At 37.2% G+C, this 17068-nt stretch overlaps 1 protein-coding gene across 1 annotated transcript; it reads right to left on the minus strand.

The window, feature by feature from the left end:
- Positions 1 to 4213: 4213 nt before the first annotated feature.
- Positions 4214 to 6884, minus strand: LOC129238048 (uncharacterized). The gene is made up of 2 exons (XM_054873089.1): positions 6219 to 6884; positions 4214 to 4270 (listed from the first exon to the last, which is right to left on the minus strand). The coding sequence occupies exons 1-2, from the start codon at positions 6882 to 6884 to the stop codon at positions 4214 to 4216; spliced, it is 723 nt and encodes a 240-aa protein (XP_054729064.1).
- Between the last annotated feature and the right edge of the window lie 10184 nt (positions 6885 to 17068).

Below are 17068 nucleotides of genomic sequence, written 5' to 3' on the forward strand. Positions count from 1 at the left end.
TACAGTCACTCAACCTCATTTGATATGGAAACATTTTTTTTTTTTTGTAAAGTGTTCTATATTTCAAAATATTTTGCGAAAATGGAAAAACGGAGCTTACAGATATTTTATTTGTTTTATTTTATTTCATTTTTTAATACAAAATACAAAAAAGTGTTCACTCATTTCAGTGTAATGCAAACAAAAAAAAAAACACCAGTCTAACGGTTAGACGCGATAGAAGTGAAACCTTCCGTAAAACAAACTGAGAGAGAATAAGACGAAAGCAGCATTAGGAGCGGGATAATTATAGGTTCATTATAATATTGCTATAAAGTTCATATTTTATTTTCTTCATTTTATTATTATTCATCCTCAATGTTTTCAATTTCAACAAATGATACGAGTGGCTTATGATAGCTAAAATATGATACAAATGCTTTGGTTTCGATGTTGTCAACATGTCTTTGAAATACCGCGTCAATGGTTGTTTTTGATCGTGTTGTCGATTCAGTGCGATTGTTACACATTTTTAAATTGAATGTTGTATTGAGAAAGTCAATTGAAGGAACCGCTGTGTCCAATGCAAAATTTACGTTAAAATCGCCACTTAAAATCATTGGAACTTTATTGTAATCTTTTCTAAGTATCCGCGATACTTCTGGTGTATACTTTATTAAATTTTCGTGAATGAATTCCGTGATGCTATTTATTGATTTTTTTTCTGTCGATATTCACGACACTTTTCTGCATTATTTTTCGGCATAATTGCGGTAAATATTTAAAAATGAAAATATTTACGAATATAAAAATACACACGCGGTTGCTATTATGAGCGTCCCCAGCAAAACCTGCGTGACCGAAACTCTAACACAATTACATTTTTTTGAATGTTACAAACACATATGCACGCAGGTTTTGCTGGGGCGTGACCGAAACTCTAACACAATTACACATATGCATTCGTATTTGTTTGAAAATCGACTTTTTTTTTTTGGTTCTCCGTCACCTTTGGAAAATGTGTAAACAGTAAGCAAACTTTATTCATATATTTTTCCTCATTTTTGCATCAGTAAAATTAAACAAACGCCGTAGCCGAATGGGTTGGTGCGTGACTACTATTCAGAATTCACAGAGAGAACGTCAGTTCGAATCTCGGTGAAAACACCAAAATTAAGGAAAACTATTTTTCTAATAGCGCTCACCCCTCAGCACGCAATGGCAAAACACCGAGTGTATTTCATAAAATAAAATAAAATAACTGTATAAAAAAAATTTTTTTCTTGTGATTCGAACCAAGAATTTTGGATCGGAAGCTCACATTGCTAGCCGCTCGGCTATCGCGCCATGCTGTCGGCGCTGGCCTAAAAGTTATTTAGTTCGTCGCTACGTGTATATGTAATATTCGTAGCCAAGAGTGTCGCTTTTTTCGTTTCACTTTTTCTCAAATCACTCCCAACGATTGTAAAGAAGTTTTCACTTCAAAAATCATTCAGAGAATTTGCCGCAGCTTAAATAGTGCAACTTAAAAATGAGCAATTATTAATTGCGGATCTTTCAAATTTTAAAGCATTCAGTTCTTTGTTTGGGACAACATCCGATGAGGCGTCACTTGAAGTGTTCAAGAGAAAGATTCTGCGGAAGATTTTTTGCACGTTGGTGACGGCGAATATCGCACACGATGGAAGAAAGAGCTGCATGAGCTTTACGACGTCATAGACATAGCACAGCGGCTATGTTGGCTGAGTCAAGTCGTCCGACTGGATACAGACGCTCTAGCTTTGAAAGTATTCGATGCGGTACCAGCTAGTGGCAGCAGAGGAAGAGGGAGGCGTCATCTGCGTTGGCAAGACCAGGTGGAGAAGGACTTGGCTTCAATTGGTGTGTCCAACTGGCGCTGGTTAGTACGAGAAAGAAACTACTTGCGCGCTTTGTTCAACTCGGCCAAAATCGCTTAAACGACTATTGTGTCATTTAAGAAGAAGTTCTTTGTTGGGTATTCTTTATTATCAACTCCAGCTTGAGATCTACATACGTGGCATGGAGTCAACCAATTTTTTTTTTTTTTGTGTATTTTGGACTAATTTGGTTCCACATTTCAAGTATCGCCTTTTTACAATCAGATTTGTTATGGATGTCATATATTCTCATATTTGTCTTCAAAACCGACCAGCAATTTTCGAAAGTTTGTATTATTTTCGACTTGTGCTTAGGGTAGTTCTCTTGATAAAAGCGAAAGTCATTTTCAATTTGTAATTTTCTCGCGCTTTGAACTAAATATTCTTGGAGAAGTTTTAAGTAAACATATTTGTTCATTGTTTCTTCCCGAAATGTAAAATTTCCAACTCTATTTGATGACTTGCATGCCCAATCCATAACGTCGCCGCCGTTGTAGCTCGCAAATTTTGAGGTTTGTGCTCCATATTGCCTTCGCACCATATAAAAGGTCTGCCATCCCCATAAGTTTATTTTTGCCGCGTCTCACAGTGCGGCCGATTCCCAAAAAGCTGGCCAAAAGTCGAAAAAAAAAGTTTCTAGATAGAGTTTTTTTTTTGTCTTTGGGTTGGCTACAGTAATGCCTTGAGTAGTGAAAACCGTTCATAGCAACGTCCTGTATCCTAAGTATCCTCTGTATTTTCAGTCACAACGTGGCCTTCGTTTGAGCATCGTATTACTGTCGATGAATAGTGAAAGTTGTACACATTTGAAAGATTTTGTAATGGAGTAAATTGAACAAAACCAAATGGAATCATCTTCGGAAGGTTAGTAAAATACGAGAAATCTTTAGTACATATCAATACCTCGACACAAAATTTTTAGCTGCAGCAATACGTAGATGCATTTTTTGCAATTTTTTTTATAAAATTTGAGTTTTCAAACTGTATAGTATCACAACGCCGTCATATGCTGCTTTGAAACCTATTAAAGGTTACTCAAAAAAGTAATGGTTACTGAATAAAACAAGATTCAGCTGCTACCACTTGCTACCTTGCGACCCCGAAAACATATAAATTAACATGCATCTTGATTATGTTCTTGAATATACGCTATTTCATGTGAGGGGGTGGCCAATAGGGGTGGAAGGGGGTGGATTTTCAAAATTTTAAGATCAAATTCGTAATCAGCGACCCCGACAACCCCCGAGTAAGAAATTTTGAATCAATTACTTAATTTTTTGAGTTTTGGCCAGCTTTTCGGGAATCGGCCGCACTGTGCGTCTGCAAAAAGTACTGTCCTCCAAAATGCTGTGGTCTTATTTAGATGGCCATGCGCAAACTGCAAACTCGTACTTCTATCCCTTGCACTTGCGAAAGATTTGTTCCAACATCTAAATTTGATTTCCTTAGTATTTTTCGAACAGTTTCTGGATCGCAAGTCTTACCTTAATACTTTTTGGCCATTTCAATTAACTTTGGAGCGCTCGTTGCTGGATTTTTTTTTCATTTGGCGCTCTAACCACTGTAACCAATACTAAATATATTTTATTATTATTATAATTTATTAACAAAATTAAATAAATTAACTTGTTAAAAATGTACTAATGAGAATTAGCTGCTATTAACTCTTCTTGTATGAATATATTGCTATAATTTTTTTTTTCTACTAATTTTAGATTGTTGCTTTCATAAAGTTGTTGATTGAAATTATGTTCACTTCATTGGGAATCTTGAGGAGTTCAATCCAATTGTGTTTAAGAAGACGGTTTCTAGTTTCTTCGAGAGCAGTGCATTCGGAAAAAATGTGGTTAAGAGTCAAAGCATGTGGAAAGAGCGGTCAAGTTGGTGGTGGATTGCCTGTTACAAGGTGTTGATGGGTGCAAAGAGTGTGACCTAGGCGGAGTCTTATGAACGTTTGAAAGTGCTTTTTTGAAATATTTGTTGGATAAGTAGCCGTCATGAGTTCTCAATTTATGGCTGTGTAATGGCGGTTGAAATTAAGCCCATTCTATACTCTTATGTTTCGAATGTGGTTTAGTATAAATCGCCTGACATCTACTTTTTCGACTGTGTTCTTTGTTGTTACAGGTGTTGAGTTAGTCGATTTTGCGACACGATCTGCTGCTTCGTTGTCCATGATGCCAATGTGTCCAGGTATCCATAGCAATTTAATCTTTTGATCGTTTTCGATAAGCATATTGAATTGACTGTAATCGAGGCATGGGTTGGATTTTGGACTGCTTTCAGGACTGACTAACTGTCGGTACATATGAGGACTTTGGAAGCGGTCTTTAACGCTATGATGATTGCGCTGCGGATGGCGGTCGCTTCTGCGGTGAACGCAGATGCAATGTCTGGTAGTATTTGCATTTTTAGAGTGTGACGAATTGTGTCGACAACTGCGTTTTGGAGCCACCTGTGTACCATAACACCCATTTTTCCGCTTCATACAGGATTTGATTGAAAAGTAATGAGCCCTCCCGCATGGAGCGTCTGCCAAGCGATCAACCGAACCGGCTGGTGGGGGAAAATGATCGTTGGACCTTCCCCTTCCACTAGAAACCGGTCCCAGTTCGCTGGCAACAGCGGTGCAGTCAACATCGCTCCGCGCGTGAAAGCTGTTTAGCTGCGTGTTAAAAGTGTGTTAGGATTTTGCAGTGGCGAAAATGCAGCGATCGTTGGAGCAACGTTACTCCATCAAATTTTGCGAAAAGCTAAACAAAACGAGTACCGAAACCATTGGGCTACTCAAGGAGGCTTACGGGGACCAATCTCTGTCCAATGCCCAGGTAAAACGGTGGCCAGTCGCCAAGAAGGCGCGCATGTCGAAATCTAAGGTCAAAACCATGCTGATCATCTTTTTCGACTCTCGAGGCATCGTCCACAAGGAGTTTGTACCTCCAGGAAGCACTATAAACGCGGCATTTTACAAAGTAGTGCTCCTTCAGCTGAAAAACCGCGTCGCCCGGGTTCGGCCGACCTCGTCAACAATTGGACCCTTCATCACGACAATGCGCCGGCGCACACCGCCTTCCTCTGCATCTCTGCATTGGCCAAGATGGGAGTTCCGGTGCTTCCTCACCCTCCCTACAGCCCAGACTTGTCCCCTCCGGACTTCTTCTTGTTCCCGCACCTGAAAAGAAAGCTGAAGGGAAGGCGTTTCGACTCCATCGAGGCGATCCAAAAAAACTGTGACAGCCGAATTGAACGCGATTCCGGCGGATGAGTTTAAAAAATGTTTCCTGCAGTGGAAGGACCGCTACCATCGGTGTATTGACGCTCAAGAGTCCTATTTTGAGGAATATTAGTTGTATAAGCCAAAAGGTTTAATAAAACTGCTTAAAAAAATAAGGCTCATTACTTTTCAATCAAACCCTGTAGCGAGCTTTACGTTCCAGGAATAACGGACGAAAGGCATCAGCAGAAACATTGAATTTTGTGAGTCTTGAAAGACTGTGGTCAGAATGATGTTTTTTTAATAATCCATGTTGGGTGGGTTAAAATGATGAAGATACTATTTTAGGTACCAAGTGAGCGTGGATTACGCGTATTTTTTCCTATAGTGTTGGTAGACCCGCTTCTGCCAAAATGTTTTTAACGGGTGTAGTTCTGCAGACACATATGCACACCTTGGCGGCTTGATGGTAAACCGGGCTAGAGGCTGTTATCGTTGGCTGTGGGGATTTCCCATAGAGATAAAGTCCATAAATGATTTTACTTAAAATTAACGTCTTAGTTAGATAGATTTAAGTATTTATATGTATGTGACAATTTAGTTTGCTGAAACTTGCGCCGGAAATAGCGATACTTTTAACTGTATCTTTTAAGCTGCTGCTCTTTTTTTATTTTTTATTTTTTATTTGTTTTTTTTTTTTTTTGTTTTGTTTGCACTTTTTTATATTCTACTAGCTGACCCGGCAGACTTTGTACTGCCTCATCGATAAATAAAAGACCTAATCTTTTGTATAAAATGATTTTAAAACAAACAAATCGAATCCGTATTTAATAAAAAAGCATTTATTGATGAAGTTTTATTATTATTTTCGATACATCATGTTGCTTACTTAGAAAACAGAGTTTTCCTGAAATACTGGCTATTTATAAGGTTTAAATATGATATTCACAGACACACACTGTTAAAATACAGTTTGTTAATTAATTTAAAGCTTTCTCATAAACTATATTTTTTGTTTTGTTTTGTGGTGCGTAAATAAACAAAGAAGACGGTTTTCCGACGCGCGAACACGCGACGTATAATTGTCCATGCGCAAAACAGGGAAACTCCAAGTTGATTCCACAAACTTCTAACGACTGTCCTTGCGATTTATTTATGGTCATCGCAAAGGCCATACGTACTGGAAATTGTAAGCGTTTAAAATCGAATGGTAAGTCCTTTGGAATCATCGGTATCCGCGGGATCAAGACATCCTCTCCTTTGTATTTTCCTTTTATGATTGTCGCCTCAATGACGTTATTCATCAGTCTTTTCACAGCCAGTCTGGTTCCATTGCATAGTCGTGGTTGATTAATGTTACGCAGCATGATGACAACTGATCCTACTTTTAACTGCAAATTGTGAGGTGGTAATCCAGGCAATTCCAGTGAATTTAAGAACTCAGTGGGATACTTGATTACGTCATCCTGGTTCATTACGGTGTCGACTGATTTGAAGGAAACCAACTGTCCTGGAAGAAAATTCTGAGTAGTCGCATTAAGATCCTCGACATCTTTATTTTTCGGTGCTAATATTGCTCGTTCACCCAGCCAATTATGGTTATTGAACTTTTGCGCTATATCTGGGAAAACTCGCTGAATAAGCTCCATTTTTGAGTCTGTGATGTGACAGAAATCTGTAGGTAATGTGATGAATCCGGTCGAGGTGTCCACTGCAACTTTATTATTTCCAATGTCTAACAACTGCTTCGCAAACACATTTGCAGTTTCATCTTGTTGCAAAAATACTCGCATGTTAGGTGTTAAGTGGAGTGTCTTTACGTACTGCCACAAATTTGATGATTTTAGGCATGCATTTAGTTCATCAGCAACAGTTGATCGGGGAATAACTGGAAGAGTCTGACGAAAATCACCTGACAACAGAATCATGGCCCCACCGAAAATATTTTGGTTGTCACGAAGATCTTTCAACGTTCTGTCCAGTGCCTCCAAAATAAATACATAATCAAAACTGGTAGAAATCTTTAAATTCCGCATTTTTTAACCAACTTATCTGGGAACAAAACTATTATGTACTTACTTACTTATGTATGCAGGCATGGATTTTATATGGTATATGTTTTGTCGTCGAGTATGTCTTTTTACTCAGAGTTATCATATGCAGGACGAACGAATGACAATTTTGTCGCGTTCGCGATTCACTTTCACTTTTGTTTAGTTTCAGAACGCGATATTATATCCTCCAACGCGCACGACTTAAATTTTCTTTTATTTTTTTCCCCTCAATTTTATATTTTACAGAAATCTTCTTTTTTCAACACAACTTAAAAAACAAAACTACATCGACTCATACATTTTATTTAGAAAACGTTTGTATGGGAAATAGAAAAATTCTGTTTTGAGGATTTTCCCGGCAATTATTCGAATTTTTCTCACCTTTTAAACCTTCCCTAGACCTCCACGAATAATTCAAGACCAAGATAAGATAAATCCGTTCAGCCGTTCTCGAGTTTTAGCGAGACTAACGAACAGCAATTGATTTTTATATATATAGATGTTCAAAAATGAAATAAAACAAAATAAAAAAAAATTTATATTGTAATATTATGAAATATAAAAAAACCACTTTACAAAAATCGCATCTGTATCAAATAAGGTGTGAGTGACTGTATAGTAATGCTATAAACTTCTACGACTGGCTGTAACCATTTATAAATACAAATTGTTAATTAAGTATTTTCATTAGCAAAAATGGGAAAATATTTAATTGTATCAATTACGAAATATACAAAAATTTGTATATTTTAGAATTTATTATAGGTGTATACAAATGTTATAAATACAAAAAATACACATTTTTGGGTTTTTAAATAATTTTTAATTGTACGTAATGCAAAAAAAGTGAGAAAATAAATAAGTATATATAAGGTTGTCAAAAAAGTCTTGCGGTATTTTTATTGAATTTTCAATTGTTCATAAAATTGGTTATAATAATGCGATTTAAGTCAAATATGCGCCGTTTTGTTCGATGACGAGTTCCCAACGAGATGCCAACTTCATAATGCCCCTCTTATAGAAGCTCGCTTCCCTATTGTCAAAAAACTCGGAGAGCCAATTTTCACAGGACTCTCTTGTGGACAGCTTCCGACTACCAAGCTCGTTCGCCATGGACAGAAATAGGTGGTAATCACTTGGTGCGAGATCCGGACTATACGGTGGATGCAAAAGAACCTCCCATCCGAGCTCCCGGAGCTTCTGGCGCGTCACCAAAGATGTGTGTGGCCTGGCGGTGTCCTGATGGAAGACAATTCGGCCTCTGTTGATCAAAGATGGCCTCTTCTGCATGAGTGCTGCATTCAAGCGGTCCAGTTGTTGGCAGTACAGGTCCGAATTGCGTTTGGCCATAGGGGAGCAGCTCATAGTGGATGATTCCCTGTCAATCCCACCAAACACACAGAAGAATCTTCCTGGCCGTCAACCCAGGTTTGGCCACCGTCTGGGCAGCTTCACCGCTTTTCGACCACGACTGTTTGCGCTTCACGTTGTCGTAAGTGACCCACTTTTCATCGCCAGTCACCATCCGCTTCAAAAACGGGTCGATTTTGTTGCGATTCAGAAGCGACTCGCATGCATCCATACGGGCAAAAATGTTTTTTTGCGTCAAGTCGTGTGGCACCCATACATCGAGCTTCTTTTTGAATCCAAGCTTCTTCAAATGGTTTATAACGGTTTGAAGGCTCATGCCCAGCTTTTGGCCGATACTACGGCTGCTACTATGCCGGTCTCTTTGGATCAATTCAGCGATTTTATCGCAATTTTCGACGACAGGCCTTCCGGACCGTGGCGCATCTTCGATCCCCTCTGCACCAGAACGAAAACGTTGAAACCATCGTTGTGCGGTGGAAATGGAAACTGTATCGGGTCCATAAACTGCACACATTTTATTGGCAGCATGAGATGCATTTTTGCCTTTATCGTAGTGGTACTGTAAAATATGCCGTATTTTCTCTTTATTTTGCTCCATGTTTGCGACGCTATAACTCACGGACGACTAAAAGCAAACAACAATTAATCAAACACGTGTTAGCACGTGAAAAGAGCTCTCCAACAAGCTCTAGCGTGAACCGATGCGACGAATACAACTAGAACTACGCGCTTGCAAAGACAAGCTTGCGGAAATACCGCAAGACTTTTTTGACAACCTATATGTAAATATTATATAACATACAATCAAGAGTAAGGTAAGGTACGGTACACCAGGCAGTGCTAGATTACTAGGGTAGCAGCTCTTGGTCGAGAAAACCCCGAGTAACGTAGAACCGACTGCTATGGGAATGATAATATCATATAAAGAGTCTCATGATCTGTTGCCGTTGCAACAACAAAAAAACTGCAGACCTTCATAAATCGCTGCCTTAAAGTCATCCAGTGCATAGGATAGATTGCATGCCGAAACTGGGTGTAAAATTATCATCACCTGAGGTAGGCAAAGACCGGTTGAAATTGAGATTCGCGAGCATAAATAGAGATCGATTTGCAAAAATTTGCGGCTAACATCAACAGAATGCGCATAGACTGCAATCCGCAAGGCTCACGCCGTAGAGGTCGACCCAAAGTATCTCGTTGCCACGGCAGTCGGTTCTACATAACCGCAATGACCCTCATTTATATCCGGCCAAGGACTGTCACTTCAGCAGCAAAGGATCTTGGAGGGAAACCGTTTACGATGAATTCACGACAACTGACGATTCGCTGACATGGCCGCAAATAAAGCTTAAAGCCAGAAATCGATCGCAATGGAACTTATTTGTATTGACAATTTGCGCTCTAAGCCGGTGCGCTAGCAAATAATAATAGGGTTTTCCAATAACAGGTGTTAGGTGTTAAACAGGAGAGATGATTCACGATTTTTTATGGCCGGAATTGGATGGTATTGATCTGGACAACGTTTATTTTCAACAAGACGGCGTTACGTGCCACACAAGCAACAAAACCATAGATATTTTACGGGAAAAGTTTCCGGACCGTGTTATCTCTCGAAGAGGGGACCACAATTGGCCACCGAGATCTTGTGATTTAACACATTGTGACTTTTTTCTTTGGGGCCACGTGAAAGAGAAGGTCTACGCCAGCAGCCCAGGGTCGATTCAAGAACTCAAAGATGGAATTCGTGAGGCTAGCGAGGACATAGGGCAGCCACTTTGCAATTCGCTTATGGAAAATTTCATCAAAAAGGATATTGTCCTGTCGTTATTTGCCTGATGCTATTTTCTACAATTAACGGTATACCTTCCTCTTTATAATGAAATAAACATCTGATCACTTATGGTAGTAGTCCGGTGTAACGACCGCAATTTCGACGTTTTTTCATGAATCTTTTTTAAAAAGAAAATAAAATGCGATCGTTTTAAAGTTTTTACATGTTTTTATTGATGTTTTGAAGTATATAAAAAACAATTTTTTAAGTTAATTTTATATTAATTTGTTTAAAATTTTTGACGTCAAAGTGGAGTCTTTAAAAAAAACATCAGTTGGTTCGGGGAAACACACAGCCTTCCAAAGTCATCTGAAATAAAAAATTCAAAGCGATTATTATTCTGTAGACTTTATTTTAGGTCCCTAAAATTTACATAAAAATAAAGAAAAAAAATACCAGTCTAACGGTTAGACGCGATAGAAGTGAAACCTTCCGTAAATCAAACTGAGAGAGAATGAGACGAAAGCAGCATTAGGAGCGGGATAATTATAGGTTCATTATAATATTGCTATAAAGTTCATATTTTATTTTCTTCATTTTATAATTATTCATCCTCAATGTTTTCAATTTCAACAAATGATACGAGTGGCTTATGATAGCTAAAATATAATACAAATGCTTTGGTTTCTATGTTGTCAACATATCTTTGAAATACCGCGTCAAATGTTGTTTTTGATCGTGTTGTCGATTCAGTGCGATTGTTACACATTTTTAAATTGAATTTTGTATTGAGAACGTCAATTAAAGGAACCGCTGTGTCCAATGCAAAATTTACGTTAAAATCGCCACTTAAAATCATTGGAACTTTATTGTAATCTTTTCTAAGTATCCGCGATACTTCTGGTGTATACTTTATTAAATTTTCGTGAATGAATTCCGTGATTTTTTTTTTCTGTCGATACTCACGACACTTTTCTGTATTATTGTATTTTTCGGCATAATTGCGGTAAATATTTAAAAATGAAAATATTTACGAATATAAAAATACACACGCGGTTGCTATTTAGAGCCTCCCCAGCAAAACCTGCGTGACCGAAACTCTAACACAATTACATTTTTTTGAATGTTACAAACACATATGCACGCAGGTTTTGCTGGGGCGTGACCGAAACTCTAACACAATTACACATATGCACTCGTATTTGTTTGAAAATCGACTTTTTTTTGGTTCTCCGTCACCTTTGGAAAATGTGTAAACAGTAAGCAAACTTTATTCATATATTTTTCCTCATTTTTGCATCAGTAAAATTAAACAAACGCCGTAGTCGAATGGGTTGGTGCGTGACTACTATTCAGAGTTCACAGAGAGAACGTCAGTTCAAATCTCGGTGAAAACACCAAAATTAAGGAAAACTATTTTTCTAATAGCGCTCACCCCTCAGCAGGCAATGGCAAAACACCGAATGTATTTCTGCCATGAAAAAAAGCTCCTCATAAACATATCATAAAATAAAATAAAATAAAATAACTGTATAAAAAAGTTTTTTTCTTGGATCGGAAGCTCACATTGCTAGTCGCTCGGCTACCGCGCCATGCTGTCGGCGCTGGCCTAAAAGTTATTTAGTTCGTCGCTACGTTTATATCAACATATAATATAACGCTTCGTAGCCAAGAGTGTCGCTTTTTTCGTTTCACTTTTTCTCAAATCACTCCCAACGATTCTAAAGAAGTTTTCACTTCAAAAAAAACAAAATGGCGGACTTGTAAAAAAGTTCTAAAAATCTAATTTTTTTTCTTCATAGATTGTTTAAATTGAATAGTTTATTATTAAATAATTAAATGTTTTATGGGTCCGGGATCTAGATATGTGTGTCTAAAATAACGGGTTAAATTTTTAGCCAAATCGGTTGAATAGTTTTGAGTCAGTGATTTCCCGAAATTTCTAACACATGGTTTTGAGAAAAACGCGTTTAAAGACGGTCAGAGCAGCTGCTGCTGGCGTGTCACACGCTTTCATACACACTACGGCGCGCTCTCTTATTTTAGCTATAATTTTAAAAATAATTAAAATTTCTGTCTGAAATTTTTATAGTATATTTTTGAGATGTTTTTCTTCCGAAAAATGTTAAAATAAAAAATTCGATTTTTTGAACCCGTCATACCGGGCTACTACCTTATATTAAAAAATTGCATTTTTCTTTGAATATCAAAATAACACCTCTTATTGGAAAACCCTTTACTTAAAATTTTGAGAAAGAATCTGGGAACTCAACATCGATGTTTGGTTCGGCCTGTCATAAACAGGAAACTTAACTATCAGGCGCTCAGGAAACTAAACTACCTGCTGTGTGCGGTAGCGCAATAAAATAATTAAACCGTACTATTGGTATGATAGGATAAAGGTGCCGCGATGATGAGTGCCCGAAGGGAATGTTTTCGTTAGATTATGAAATGTAGATAACGAAATGCATCCTAATTATCTGTTGAGTGGTGTAATCTCTCAGGGCGCCATTTGTGAATTGCTTGTCGTTAGTGTAATAGTGTCGTAGAGGAATTCGTGAAAAGAAAACTAGTTATTGAAGAGACTTCTTATCGGTGTCTCATTTTATAATAGTATTGATTGTGTTTTACGGTGCATTTACGTACTTTCAAATTTTAATCCTTTAAAATGGATTTAACTCGCGAAAACGAAGAAGTATTTGTTGATTCTTTGTCTGAATGTTCTGTGAGCAGTGATTTCAGTGATGATAGCGGTATGATAAGTTATCAAAAGCATTCTTGTTTGCCACTACAATACAGCGCTTCAGAAGAAGATACTGTGACATGTGATAATAGTTGTTCAACGACTGATAAACCAAATTTGGCACCTTTTGAGGGAAACCCCGGGTTATGCCAAAATCGCAAGTATGCGTAGCCACGTGTTATAGAGTTGTTTATTGGAGAAAATTTACTTGAGTATACCCAGCTCTTCTTTGGAATCGGGAGGGCCTTACCATCTCCATGATTTCCTTAATTATTTTTTATATGAAATGAGCCAAAACGCAAGCCATTGCATTTTCGCTTGCGACGGAACATCTTATAGAAGGTGTTATTGCAAGTCATTATGCCACCGCTTGTACGAGAATGCTTTTGAGAAGGAGCTGTCTTCAAGCGCTTCACAAACGCCTGGCAGTATGCCCTTCTTGCTCGCTTACTTTGTAAGGGCTGCAGGAAGCCGTCTTTGTCATGTGATGTTATCTTACTTCCAAACAGCAACGATAATTTCAAAAAATTATTTTAATATTCATAATTATAAGTATTTTAATAGATGATTTATTTATTTATTTATTTTTTATAAATATGAATTTTAAACAAAAAAGATAAATAAATGTAATTAAATTATTATATATGAACTTAATGATAACAACCGAGTGGATAACATTTTCTTTCTGTCGGTGGTGATTGAAACATCTATTTTCCCATTAAATAGAATGTGCAACATCTTTTTCATAACGCCTAAGTCCAACAAGTGCATGGGCTCCAACGGAAATTGTGTGATCATTTTTATGCCAATTGTTTGTAGACTGCTTTGATTATTTTTAAACATCTCTTTGTGAAAATCAGGTAGTTTTCTTTCATTAAAGTCATTGTCGGTTCTTAATAGCGATGATTTAGTTTTGAAAGTTGTAACATTTTTAATTCTTTCCCCTCTCTGGTAACATTTACCGCAGCCTGCTAAAGCGTTATGACCCATAGTATCACACATGAAGGAACGTGCTGGTGTATCACATATAAAAGCTCTGATTTCGAATTTAAATTCCCGGCTATTCAGCACAAGGCCATTTAATTAATTTAATTTACACTCACTCTTTTTATTATAAATTTTACTTAAGTTATTTCTAACTTTCCGAAGCACGTCTTTTCATCACAAAAATACACTTTTAATAAATTTACAGAAATGAACGCGTCACTTTTTTTTGTTTGTACCGCCTACTGTAAATTTCGACAATTGTGTATAGGTACAAACGTTAGCTCGACAGTTTATTTTGTAACACCTTGCCTACTCACTTCTCGAGAAGGAGCACTGGAAGCGCTCTGTGAGCAGTGCTGTTGACATAAGCATTTCACTTGCTTAGAAGCTGTTCTGTAATAGCTTATGAAGGCAAGATATTGCACCATTTCCTTCTGGGTATGGTTAGCTAGTCAAACATATATCATTCTCAAATAGAAAAAATATTAAATATATCATCAAAGACAAGAAAGTGTATGAACATTACAGCAATCTGTTATCCAATTTGTCCGTACATAAAGTGTGAAGAAATTTTTATTTTAATGTGCTCTTTCCAGCACTAATTTGGCATCAAGCGTCATTCCTAAGTACTTCTCAGTGTTGCAGTGCGGCATTTGAATGCCTGATATGTATTTAGCACGATATTGCATTTTTTTGTTGGTAGAATCTACATGGATTGATTTAGTGTCATAGTCCATTCAATGATTTTTTTAGAAGAGATGGTAACAAAAAGCTGAAAAATGTTTCTTAGATATTAGCAATACTGAATTTTTGTCGTGATAACGTCTTATAATTCGATTTAGCCGGCTGCACGCATGAAAAAATGTTTCGTTATCTTGCTCATACGTCGTTATCTTGCTCATACGTCGTTATCTTGCTCATGCGTCGTTACATTGCATTACATTGAACTGCAAGCGAGAGCGCGGAACGAACGACAAAGAGCACAATCGGCCCCCGCATTCGGCAACGGTCGACATCTGGCTCTCACCTACTTGAGTGAGCATATGTATGTATGTATATGCGAATATGTATATAAATTCACATATTTGTATTTGCATATGCCTTCTTCCTGTGTGCACGGTAATGAACCATTTCTCTGTTGAGAATAGGACGATGAGAGGAAAAGTAGGAAATGAAAGGGAGTGTTTCGAGTGTAAAGTGTCTTGAAAAAGGCAAATCAATGATGGTGCCTCTTAGTGTTGTTGACTTATTATCTTTCATGAATTTGATAAATGTTTCGTCATTTTGCACGCTTGTGTAAATGTAACTTGACCTATTCCATTGCAATTCCATTTACCTCCTCCTCTATATCCATACAAAATATCTATCAAACAAATAAAATTAAAATTTTGTTTTGAAAATTGCAACCCTTACATCAGTATTTTCTTATGACGTTGTCACGTTAAACTATCGTCAGTAAACCGACTGTGCAGACAACCTCTTTTTTGTTTTTCGCTTGATGTATTCTTTTATGATATTTAGATCTATTTTTTGTTGTTGTTTTTGTTTACTTATATAAACTAGAAATATTTTATTTTTCATTTTGTCCTTATTTAATCATATTATTTTATATTTTTTTACTTAATTTCTAGTTTTTTACTTAATTTTATTTCCCATTTATTTTATTTTCACTTGCTTTTAGGCCCGTTTGAGTTTTCGAAAGTAAAAATAAAACTGCGGAAAAATATTTAGAACAAATAGCAAATAGAGTCATTGCGTGCTGAATGCAAATGCCACATCCCAAGGGACTGTGTGCTAAATAAATCGCAAAAATTCAGCGACAAGATTCTTAAGCATACACACGCACACATACATATGTACATGTACCCTAAATTTTTAAGAAATAAACTTGCAGCGATTGCAGGCAAGTATTGCAACACATCACATTGTGGACTGACTGAATTTATTGATATTTAGTAAATTATTTAATATAAAAATAAAGTACAATCAATATTCGAAAAGCTGCTTGACGATATTAGCTCCTGGAGCAAACATTCAGGAGCAATTTTATCTTACAGGAAATGTATGACACTGCATCTCTGCCGGAAGAAACGATGCGCACAAATACAAATTAATCATCAAAATACAAATATAGTATAGCTCAGGTTAATGCCCTGAAGATACTTGGTATTGTATTCGACAACAAATTCACTTTTAGAGAACATTGTCTGTACCTCAGGAATAGTCTTACTAGCCGACTTAAGATCATCAAATACCTCTCATCTAAGCACCTTCATATCCACACAAACACCCTTATTAACATAACTAGAGCTTTATTAGTATCAAAAATAGACTATGGGCTACCTGTTTATGGAAATTGCGCAATCTCGAACCTAAAATTACTAAACAAGCCTTACCATATCGCAGTTCGTAGAAGCTTTAACGCCTTTCCAACATCTCCTACTAAGTGCATACTTTCCGAGGCTGGTCTACCCTCTATCCCTGATAGATACATAATTCTCAACTTTAGGCTAATACCTAAGCTTTTGACCACCACCAATAGACTTATTTTTAATACCCTGAAGACTGCTTCCGAACACAAACGAACATACAAGATAAAGTCCGCTATACGAGAGTGCATTTCATCAATGTATAACCTGGGAATTCAAATCCCAAAAACATCGCTTAAATTGTGTCAACAGGCCCCCTGCACCTTCTCCCCCACCTCAATAAACTCTGACTTCCACAAGTTCTATAAAAATATCATTAGCTCCGAACTGTTCAAACAACTCTACGGCGAACTAGTCAACAGAGAAGAGTTCGCTAGTATAGAATTCACATATTTACAGACGGGTCTAAATCCGGCTATAGCATAACTTTCACTGTAGTACACAATAATGGTGCAGGAGGCTTGTTACCAAGTTATAGCTCAATATTTTTATATGAAGCAACCGTAATCTTTAAATCAATGGACTTTGCGTCGAAATCGAAAGGTAAATTTGTCATATTTAATGATAGCTTTTCGGTAATACAAGGGCTATCCAACATTTACCGTAGTAGTCAAATTCTCTC

This window comes from Anastrepha obliqua, chromosome 2 (assembly GCF_027943255.1).
Source record: "Anastrepha obliqua isolate idAnaObli1 chromosome 2, idAnaObli1_1.0, whole genome shotgun sequence".
Classification (NCBI taxonomy): domain Eukaryota; kingdom Metazoa; phylum Arthropoda; class Insecta; order Diptera; family Tephritidae; genus Anastrepha; species Anastrepha obliqua.